Consider the following 12,323-nt stretch of genomic DNA (forward strand, 5'->3'; position numbering starts at 1 on the left):
TAAGAGTGTATCCTTAATAACTAGACACAGAGTTCAAGTCCTGATGAGTCAACACTTGTGTTGCAACGTTTAACTATTGGTACGTACTGACTAGGGGTGGGACGATACAGGTAACTCACGATTCAATTCTGTGGCGATATGTGGCCCACGATATCGATAATATCGCGATTCACGATATCTACGATATTCAATATATTGGAAGAAATTTCATCAACGATATATGTGACTGAAAAAGAAAAAAATACCCATAATAAGGAAATCTTATGCATTTATTAATGCCAACATTTCCAACACTGTGCAAAGAAATATGCATTTGCATAATAACTCACTGCCTCCTGGTCTTAAATGTAAACACTGTACAGCTAGACAGATAAAAGTGCCTGAACATTAAAAAACAACATGAACATTAACTAACATGTGTAAACCGTGATACTGAAACGTCAGTAGTAAGTTACTGTAAAGTGCTTTATGTTAACCTGGACAGTGGTCTCATCAATGCATATTCTTCTTGAGGAACACTAACGCCTGTTTCACACATACTCCATCTGCAGTGTGTATGCAGTCCTTTTGCAGTCGTTTTGCTTTCACACAGGACACGTTTGCAGTCCGTTCCTGATCCGCGGCTGTTTACCACAAACACACCATTTATCCGTTATTTTGATTTAAAATACAAACGTGCTTTTTCAGCATTGTGATACTCTTTTATCACAGTACACTAATACAATTCTAGATATATTCACGTTTAAACTCAATGTATAATAAACAACGTATTATTCAATGCACTTGCACAGCAACCGCGTGCAGTGTGAACGCTCTAATCCGTTAACATGGGTGCGGAAAAAAATACTCAACGCATAAGCACTGCAGACGGAGTATGTGTGAAACAGGCGTAACTGATCAGCATGCTCAACTAGCGGGTGCGTCTTTGATTTGTTTTTCGTTATCTTCCGCCATTCTTCTCACTTCTCTTTTTTTCTGCGCTTCTTCTCTGATGTTGTAAGATAACTTGTGTTCTTCACTGGCCGCTGCTTCCGCCACTTTACGCCTATTTACTCGAACAGCGCCCCCCGCAAACAGAATGGTAGATATTGGGTAGTGACAGTGACACTGACGACGGGTAAATTAATCATTTGTGTTGTAATAAAATATCGATATTGGCCGTTAGTGTATCGATTATTTATTGCGACAGAGAGCACAACAATATATTGCAATATCGATTTTTTCTCCCACCCCTAGTACTGACCGAACAAAATCCTCTGCCTCCGCAACAGTTTTAAAGACATGACGCTGGCCGGCGTGCGTGACTATCAGATGCGCAGGGTAAAGCATCCCATAACGAATTTCCATGCCTCGAAGTTGTGACTTTACTCCGTCGAACTGACGCTGCCGCTGACGGGTCTCAGCTGATAAATCTGGAAACAAGCTGATCCGTTGCCCTTCGTATCTTAACTCCTTCATTTTCCTAGCCGCTCTCAAAGCCTTCTCCTTGTCCTGGTAATTCAGGAACTTCATCACGATCGCTCTTGGAGCTGACGGGCGGTTCGGGTTAACTTGTCCTACGCGGTGCGCTCGTTCAATGACAGGTGGCGATCCGAACTCATCCCTCAGAATCTTAGGAAAAAAATTCTCAATGAAGGCGCACATATTGGATCCTTCTGTTTTTTCTGGCAGGCCAATTAGTCTCAGATTAGAACGCCTTCCTCTGTCCTCCAAATCCTGCACCTTGTTTCGTAGAAATTCAGTTGTTTCTTCGAGTTTATTAACTTTGTGTTGAAGGTCTGTTACGTCCTCTTCAGCTTGCGAGATCCTCTCCTCAGCCGCTCCAATTCGTTGCGCTTGTGACAGTAAGTCCGATTTTATGCCGTTTATGGCGTCCATCGTGTCAGTGAATTGTTTTGAGCAATCGTCTCTCAAGGACTGAACCGCACGTAGGATATCGTCGTTTGTGGCCGCTTTATCTTCACTTTGCAGCTCGGCTAGCTTCTTGCTAGCTAACACCTTGCCTTCCTCTTCCATCTGTCCAGATGGCTTCGAATGTTGTGCAGGTTTGATGGTTTTGGGTGGCATTTTGTCCCGACGAACTTTAAAGTGGTTTTCCAAACGCTTATTATATCAGTTCTAGCCTTTTTGAGAATTTAAACGAACATTTAGTAGCGAGCCCGATTCACACGACTTATCAGCTGCACGCCATAACCGGAAGTCCCCTCTTTTAAATAGTTAAGTGGAAGCATGACCTTAAAAATGGTCATACATATTTTGTTAATGCATAAATTCTCTTCGTGATATATGAACTATATGGGCTTAATGTTTATTGGGTCACAAGGATTTATCGACTTTAAAATGTGGGTCCCCAGAAAAAAAGTTTGGGAAACACTGGTCTAGAGGGCTGCATTGGGATTGGGACCCAACACAAATCTCGGGGGAGCGGGCGGTTTGAACTTTGCTGCGGGCGGGAATGGGCGACTAAAAAAAACACTGCGGGATCGGGAGGTAACCTAGCGACATGAATACAGAATACCTGTGACATCTGGCTTTGGTTAATAATTGCAAAACTGCTGTTTTCATGTAGTTTATCATTGGTTTTTTTTGCAAAGCAGTCTATTTTATGTGCCGTGTGATGGTGCAACGTTTTTGATAAAAACGAAATTATATTCGAATGTATTGTGTGTTTTGTCTTTCTGTGTTCTCATAGGCTAGCTGCTTTCAGACATGCTTTCTGCACATTTACACCAGGACCAATCAAGCCTACGGAATACTTCAATAGCCCAAATCAAAGTACATGAAGTCTAAAGAAACGCGCGGTAGCCTAAGCGTTTTAGATGTCCCCGATAGCACAGGCTACTATTCATTTTCCCTACCAGTGCGTCAGAATATATGCAGGCCAGGAAAAGAAACAAACATGAATATCTTTAATAACAGCAATACCAATAGCCTACGTTTTTTTTCCTGCGGGACGGGAGAAGACACAAAATCAATGCATCTCTATCATCGTGCGGGAATAAATTCTCAGAGTTTTGTGGGTGCGGGCGGGAGTGGACATACATATTGCGGGAGCGGGCGGGAGTGTAACACACACGTAGCGGGAGCGGGCGGTAATGGTCAGAAATTCGGCGGGCGCGGGCGGGAGCGGGATGAAGAAAACAGTCCCTCGCAGGGCTCTACTTTGGTCATTGTATTTTATTTTCCAAGTTGTGTTGCGATAAAAACATCAACAGGTAGCGTGAGTCAGTGTTAGGGGTAACACATTACAAGTAACGCAAGTTACGTAATAACATTACTTTTCCAAGTAACTAGTAAAGTAATGCATTACTTTTTATTGACAAGAAAATATCTGAGTTATTTTTTCAAATAAGTAACGCCAGTTACTTTTCCCCCCATTTATTGATTAAAAGCTCTCCGGTCCCCATGTTGAGAGAAATTGTGAGTAAGATGTTACTTTAGTTCTAGAATAAATGTGAACATGCATTAATTCATCTCACTTACTAAAAAAACAGATACAGTATTCCTCAAAATGAATAAAAACAGTGAAATTTAATGCAAACCTGCAAAATACAAATATCCTTTATGCATTTAATCACATTTTATTAACTGATGTCTTTGCTGCCGACCTTCGATGATCCAATTCATCCATACCAATAAGCCAAAATTACTCAAGATAATCTAACATTTGTTTTCCTTTTTTTTTATTGCTGAAAAGTTGACTTTTTTTTTCTGCGGTCTACTGTACAGACGTGATTTTACTTTTCTGTGTGAAAAGGCTTTTACATTTGACAAAAATAGAACTTTTTATATTAAAAACAAACAAGCAAGCCCTGCCCAGATTTAAAAAGTACAGCAAAAGTAACGTAACACATTATTACGTTATTAGTTACTTTTTTTAGGGAGTAACTCAATATTCTAATGCATTACTTTTAAAAGTAATTTTATCCAACACTGGCGGCAGTAGCTCAAAGTGTGCAACCATTTGACATCATCGAAATAATGGCACCTCCCATAGTCCAAAATCTGTATAAAATGATGTGGATGTTTTAAATAACGTAAATCTTTTAGGGGTTTTCTACTACATATTTCAGTAAGAGACAACATTTATGCCATATTAAGCCATACAAGTCTTAATACCCGAGTTCCCTTTAAGCTTTTCCATCTAATATCTATACTTTTTCCAGATTTATTTTAGTTAAAGAGCAGGTCATATGGGTTTACACAAACACTTCCGCTAGTTAGTGTGTTTACATCATGTTGAGAAGACGCAGTGCTCTGCGCTGTGAAAGCCAGTTTGTTTTGTTTTCATTGCCGAAAGATGATGATGTGAAGAATTTTTTTTTTTTTCCACGATACCACAGCAACACAACTCGAACCTTTTATTGTGTGCTTGTCATTTAAAAGAGGACTGCTTCTCTAATCTTGGCTTTTATCTTCTTTGGCTTCTAATATTCTTTATTTGGACTAACAAGCGTCTCCAAACCACAACCTGTAAGTACGATTGATACAATTTTGAGTGCACAAAATATCTATTATGCTAATATATAATGTATACCTAGTGCACCTTTAAGTTTCCAGGTAAACCACAATATTACTGTCTTACTGAAATAGTTCTGATTATTCGCTGTGAACCCACTTTTTTATAAGAATGTGCCGATTAATGTAAACTGTCGTTGTTCTAATTACTTCGTTTAATAATAAAGAATGTAACTTAGACATATTTTGGTTTACAAACTGTGTTGTTTCATCAGTTAGTCATGTTAGCACTCTGGCTAACGTATCCACCATTATTGTTTTGTTATGCGTTTACAGTTAAGCAGCTAAACTTTAGCTGTGGGCATAATTCACTTGCATAAGTGTTAACAAATTTTTTATGTCATTATTTTAAGAACAGATTTAAGCACTGTATTATTGTTTTATGTAAAGATGCATCAGGGTTGCCAGGTTTTCACAACAAAATCCGCCCAATGGCTACTCAAAACTGGCTAAATAACATTTTGAGGGGGGTCAGCTGGCCAAGTCTGTTGTGATTGGCTGAGAAAGGAGTACTTGAGCAAGTTAGAGACCATCTGTGTTGCCAAGTCTGTGGCTGTTTTTGATGTCCGCGGGTTGAAGCGACCCCAATAACATCATATTAAGCCCATATTTTGGAATGTGTTTCTGAAAATATATTCTGAGAAAAAACACATTCCAGGGTGTAAAATACATGCTTTTTTGTCAGGATTCCCCTGGTAAATTCGCATTCCAGGGGCTAAATATGATGATATTAGGGTCACTTCAACCACGGACTTGGCAACACAGATGGTCGCTAACTTGCTCAAGTACTCTTTTCTCAGCCAACCACAACAGACTTGGCCAACTGACCAATCAGAGCAGAGTAAGCTTGTGGAAGGGAGGGGTTTACAGACATTAGGCTCAAAGCTGGTTTGAACAAACCGTTTTAAAATCATTGACAAACATATAAATGTATATTCTGATAAAATTACAATGTTATCTGACCTTTAAAGCTGTTGTAGGGGACTCCAACACAACATTAGGACACTAAAAAACATATGAACTGCTATTTAATAAATTCCATCCATAATTTTTTGGCAGCAAAAAACTAAAGATTCCCCAGTATTAGGATTTAAATGGTAGTTTTGGAAAGCGAAGGAAGTTCTGAGTTGTGGAAGACACAGTATGTGTTCGTAAACCGATTGCACTCGCTGGTCTCCAGTCACATCTGATCACCCGCTGCGTCTCGGAGCCATTTAAAATGAGGAGTCGCCATGGTAACCTCCGGTACAAGGTCACGTCAAAAGACCTATGGTCCGATAAGCACATATTGCCCCATTCATAATCCATCAGGCACATGTGGGGTCTTTCTCTGATGGGTGAACACGGTTAGACCCTGACATGTAACATAATTCAATGTAATGTAATGGAGAACGACAGAGAGAGAGAAAAGCTAGAGAGAATGGTCAGCCACATCGGACCAAGTGGTCATCATCTCCAGAGGTGAATAAGGTTAACTCTCCGGTGAGCTGTGCCGTAAACAAGCCTTTCTAAAATCAATGTGAGGGTCAAAGACCAATGAGCAGAAGCCTTGAAGTTTTTCTGAAAAGCTAGTTGCTGTAAAGGCGTCGCCTTCATCCAGCTGCCATCCACATTACCACCTTTTCACATGTAACTACCTTTTAAAAAATTGTACATGTTTTGGACCAGATTATAAAGTATGGCTGAGCGATAAATTTATACTGACAAAATACTGAAACTAAAAGGTCTTCACGACAAACCGCCAAAATTAATGTCTTTTTCAACTACTATAACATATTCTGAAATTTTAACAGAATTACTTTTGGATAATAAAATGTATTTCTCAAATTAATTAATTAATTAATTAATTAATTAATTAGTCTGATGAAAAAAATTATATTACATCATGATTATTAATTTATTATTTTAAATATAGTTTTCCATTAATGTTTTAATTCATAGAGTATATGAGTTATGTTGTGCAGCACTGTATTTGACAAAAAATATGCAGTGTTTTGTTCTAAATTGTTATATTTTCATAACATTTTTTTAAAGAAAAATTTTATTAAATCATGAAACATAAAATTCTGAAAAAAATAAAATAACTGTCTGGTTCAAGTATTATAACATATTCTAAAATTATAACAGAAATACATTACAATTATATAATAAAATGTATTTTTCAAATTAATTAATTCATTTGTCTTATGAATTAATTTCAATCAGCACCATTTTGACGAAAAAATTATATTAAATCATAATTAATTAATTAATGTTTTCATTAATGTTTTAATTCATACAGTACAAAAAATGTAACAAAAATATCGCAATTAATTTACAACAAAACACTGCATAATATTTTTATTAAATTTTTCAAAGACAGAATAGAAATATTAATATGATAGAAATATTAATGTTTAATGAACTTATTTCATTCAACAGCATTTTGAAAAAAAAGTAAAATCATGAAACAGAAAACAGAATTTGAGGAAAATTTTTAATATATATATATATATATATATATATATATATATATATATATAAAATATAAAACAAAATAAAAATAAATGTCTGGTTCAACTATTATAACATTCTGAAATGATGACAGAAATACATTACTATTATCTAATAAAATGTATTTCTCAAATTAAATAATTAGTTTTCATGAAATATTTTTAATCACCATTTTGATGATAAAAAAAATCATTAAACAAAATGAATTAATTAATTTGTAATATTTGTTATATTTTCTTAACATATTTCAAAGACTGATTAAAATAATAATGTTTTATTAATTAATTTAAATTAATAAAAAAATGATTCAATCATGAAATTTAAAATTCTGAAAAAAAAAAAAAAAAAAAAACAGAAAACCCAGAATTTGAGGGGTAAAAAATTAAATTAAATTAAATTAAAAACTATTATGCATACTCTGAAATTATAACAGAAATACATTACTATTATCTATTATCTAATAAAATTTCTCAAATTAAATAATTCATTTTTATGAATTCAGTTAACACCAATTTGATGAGAACATTATATAAGTTATGTTGTGCAGCACTGTATATGACAAAAAATTATTATGCAATGTTCAGTTGTAAATTGTTATATTTTCATTACAGTTTTCAAAGACTAATTTCATTCAACACCATTTTGAAGAAAAAATGTACTAAATCATAAAACATAAAAATTCAGAAAATAATAAAATAAAATAAAACAGAAAATCCAGAATTAGAGAAAAATAAAATACAATAAATAGGTTTTAAACCTAAATACCTAGCCATATTTTGGTTTAGTTTGGTTTAGTGTGAAAGCTCATAAACTTCTTATGTTCTTCCTATGTAAGTTCTTATGAACTTACCACTAACGAACCATTTGTATCTGGTGATCACTTTTATGTGATCTGCAAGTAATTCATGCAAGTAGCGTGAATGTGAAGTTTAAGGAAAAAAAAAAGACAAATATTTCAATAGTAGCATGGTGCAACTGGCACTTTTAATCCTGATTTTTCACCTACAGTGATAAACAGCTGCCACTAGTCTTCATGCAGGTATTGAAGCGGATGATGGAAACATACTGCGCTTCTAAGCCAAGTAATACACAAAAAAGGATCTGCGGGGGCACAGGGTGAAATCAAACTTGGGTTTGGACCAAGTCTTTATACGTTATTCGACTCAAAGCTACAGCATACCATGTAACTCAAGCACATATGTTCAGGCCGCCCTGTGGCACCCTAAATAACCATGAACTCAGCGTGGGATGAGGCCAGATCTCTCACCTCTGCACCCAGAGATTTGCACCAGGACGAATAATGCTGTAAAAGGCCTGTGGGCAGCTGTTCCCCTAAAGGTTGGGGAATTAAGTTACTGGCACTGTGTTGAACATTTGTACAGTGACAGCGAGGTGTTAATGCACCGAATGCCCAAAGCTGGTTGAACGCAAAGCTGTGATGGTATATTACAAACGGAGATTGGCAGGAATGTATAACTTCCTTCAGATCTGTAAAGTGAGATGGTCTTCAGTCTTCAAGTGGAAAACTGAACTGCGCTCCACAGCAGACAGAAAGTCATACGGTTTGGAACAGCATGAGGGTGAATGAATGATGACAGGATTGTCATTTCGTCGCCTTAGAATTATAAGGTTGTTACAACAGTAATTTATGTTTTAAAACAAATTATAAGTAAACTACTTTTATGTCTTGAAAATTGTTGCTTTAATTAATGTTTTGCAAGATAGAACCTTATAATTCCAAGCAGAAAATGACTTTTTAGAATTAGAAGGTTCTGCATTTGACTTGTTCCCAAAATTTGAGAGGATTTTGATATTGTACATTTAGAATACATTTAGGGTCTCTGTCATTCTCATGTAGGAAAGAGATTTGTTCCCCATATAATTTTTGCTATATAAAATGCAAAAACTTTGAAGCTCAATATCTCAAAACCACTCGGAACGCAGATAGAGCCTTATAATTCCAAGGTGACGATTTTTCCTTTAATAAGAACACATAAGCAACACTTTCAGAGAATTGTTGCCTTCCCCGGGCAAAGTAGGCCAAGTTTCAAATACCCTTTCCTCAAGACCAGTCCAGACTAATCCAGACAGATCTGAGGCATGTGGGCCTATGGGATGCTTTGGCCTACTCTTCGACTTCAGCAGCTTTTGGCCTGAAGGACTGGGGTGCTTCACAGAGCAACCTCTGTCCTCATGTTTCAAAGACTCTGGGCTGAACTCACAGTTATTGGACCACTGCGAAAGTAAGTGAACGGTAAAGACACCAAGCTCAAAACCAAGCCAAACAGGCAGTAAAATCAAATAGAAACTTGAAAGATTCCATTTGAAAACCACAAAAATCTGTCAGAAACCAATCCAGTAAAATCCCTTTTCAAAGATGATTCATTCTAGGGATAATTAGATTTGTTGGGCCGTGCAAAAACAGGTAAGGAAGCAGCCAGTCTGTAAATTTATACAAAACACTCTCAAGAAAAATGGTACAAAAACTGACACTGGAGCAGTATGCTTTCAAAAGGTATTATTTATGGACCATTTGGGTACTAATACATAGACTTCAGGTAATAATATGTACCTTTAAGGTACTAATATACTTCCTTTAGGACAACGGTGTCCAATCCAGCTCTTGGGAGAGCCAACATCCAGCAAAGTTTAGTTATAGACCCTTGTGCAGGCCAAATTACCTTTTGTTAAACCTTAGTTTTCTCCATAGACTGTAAAAAATATGGACGTAGTATCCGTGACGTCACCCGTAGGATTCTGAAGCGCTATTTTGAAGCCTGTTGTGGGCGGGATTCGGCCGTCGCCATCTTGGAATCGCGTCACCGCGCGTCACTCCCGGATAATCAAAAATGGCCAAAAAGGCGGGACGTGGGTGGAGCTGGTTGCTGAAACCACGCCCGCCTAGCGCGACAGTGGTGACAGCAGCGGCAATCCCCTGTCACTCAAGTGGCCACGCCCTTAATTATGCTGAACTTTAAGGCTTAATATAACTTAAACGGATGAGTTATAAAAAAAATTCACCCCCCTCACAGTAGACATGAAGGGCAAAACTAGCTATATAGACCAAAACCATTTTTTGAACCAGGCTGTAAACATACTTTTTTCTGCTGTAAAGTTGGGCATTTTAACATGGGGAGTCAATGGGACTGACTCTCTTTTGCAGCCAGTCTCTAGCGGCCAGTCGATGAATTGCATTTTAAGACACTTCCGTGCTGGTTTCAATAGAGAGAGCGGGAGGTTGCCCCTTGGTTTTCTCACAATTCTATTAATATTAACCATACAAACTACAATATAATTTACAAGAAAATTATAAATAATCGGAATACTGTTTTTTTTAAAAGATGATGCTAGGTTATTTCAGAGGTGTGTGATATTGACAAAAAAATTATATCTAAATATTTTTGGGGGATTTTATTTATTTTTTTGATAACAATAGACCATATTTTGCAGAATGCGTTTTCAAAATACTACCTTTGGTTGGTTGAAGTCTGTCAAGGATAAATATGAAATTAAAGTCTATGGAAGGCCCTTTCCACCACTGAATAAAAAATAAAAAAAGGTTATTGTGACTTTTTATCTTACAATTTTGACTTTTTTCTCAAAATTGTGTGACATAAAATCACAATTGTGAGAAATACAGTCCAATTTTGAGGGTAATAAAAAAAGACTGATATGTTCTCAAAATTGCAAGTTTTATCTCATAAATCTGACTTAATAACTTAAAAGCAGAATTGCAAAATTGAGAAAAAAGTCAGAATTGTGAGGTAAAAAGTCGCACTTACCTTTTTTCATTTTTTTTGGAAACAGGCTTCCATATAGGTCCATATAATTCCCATGAGTGATTCAATGAATCATTCATTCAAACAATTTTTCAAAACAGCTGATTCTTTTAGAAAGAAAGATACTCACTGTGGCCACTCACTGAGTCACTGACTCAAATTATTTGTTCAAAAATTGATTGTTGTACAGATCCATTCAGTAACAAAACACTCTGTGATGCTCTGAGATGCAAATGTTTTGCTCCGGCTTGTTAAAAACTATTTTTGTTGGCAAAACACAGCAAAAACAGACAACACTGTGACCAAAATGTAACTCCATACTAACATCTTGTTGGTAGCACTGTTGTATACAATCAGTTCATTTGCGGTCGTGCTGATATTCAGGAAAACAACTCTTGCTTGACATATAAATATTTAAAAAACAAGAACTCTTACAGGGCATTTTGCCGCCATATCTTAAATTATATTATAACTGCATTCTAATAGCCTTCATCCTGCAGTGAAAGACTTTCAAGAGGTGTTTTTTTTTCTTTGCAAAGTGAGCAACATAATGCCAGCTCACACATTGTTAAAGTCAGCATAAAACAGAGGCTGCGATAGTCTTTTCTTCCCTACTGTGATGTATATCCTAGTGAAATGGCTTCTGGAATATAGGACACCCTTTCACCCTTATCACCAATATAACCCTGAATCTGCCATTTAGTTCAACAAATAACCCAAACAGGAGCGTTAGATTAGCATCAATGGACTATGCTGTATTTGACGTCTTTTTGTGGTTAACACAACATAACTCTAATGTTCATTCATGTTTATTTCATGCTATAACTAGTAGTAGATTCAGATCAGTTCACGTGTTTTTCCAAGAACAACGAAAACTTTGCTAACTTTTCCATTAAGACAATGAAGTCGGTCTTACCTGTCAATTGTTTTTCATCCACTTGCTTCTCTTCACTCTGCATTTCGCTGACAGGCTGGTGAGGTTCTACGTCTTGAACTTTGGCAGGCTCAGAATCATTGTTTGATGGAACTGGCTGTGTGTTTTCTTCAGTGTCCACATGTGATTGAATCTCCGCCTGGATTCCTTCTGCATCCGTGCGCACAGGATCTGATTCAAAGCCGGCGTTTCTACAGACGGAACATATGTGATCTTCTTTGGACTGTGGATGTGTGTGACCTTCACCTGGTTGCTCACACTCTGGGTGGAACCACCTAAAGAAAAAGAGGAAGCTGATGATTCACCCTTTCACTGCATCCAAAATCATGTTCCAAGTATGGACTTTCTGGATATGGAACTGCTACAGATTTGCAATGGAAATGTACCTTTTGCACTTATGGCAAGAAAGAAGGTCTTTGTGGATGTTGGGATCTACGTCGCTGGGACATAAGCAGGGGACAGTGGTGTCCTGTTGATCGCCACAGTTTTGGCACAGTAGGCTGTTGTGGTGCCATTGTTCACTGCTCCGGGTGCCACACTGAACACACATCCGGCAGTTCTACAAACACACAGCTACGATTAGCTATACTGCAATAAAT

The 12,323-nt window shown here is 36.8% G+C and overlaps 1 protein-coding gene across 1 annotated transcript in view; it reads right to left on the reverse strand.

The window, feature by feature from the left end:
• Positions 1–12,323, reverse strand: part of kmt2cb (lysine (K)-specific methyltransferase 2Cb) — a 142,418-nt gene that overhangs the window by 75,021 nt on the left and 55,074 nt on the right. The window contains exons 11-12 of the mRNA XM_073849472.1: positions 12,111–12,283; positions 11,707–11,999 (exon numbers count right to left, since the gene is read on the reverse strand). Coding sequence (XP_073705573.1) covers positions 11,707–11,999; positions 12,111–12,283 — 466 coding nt within the window. The remainder of the gene's footprint in view (positions 1–11,706; positions 12,000–12,110; positions 12,284–12,323) is intronic.

The sequence above is a fragment of the Garra rufa genome, chromosome 10, assembly GCF_049309525.1.
Source record: "Garra rufa chromosome 10, GarRuf1.0, whole genome shotgun sequence".
In the NCBI taxonomy this organism is placed as follows: domain Eukaryota; kingdom Metazoa; phylum Chordata; class Actinopteri; order Cypriniformes; family Cyprinidae; genus Garra; species Garra rufa.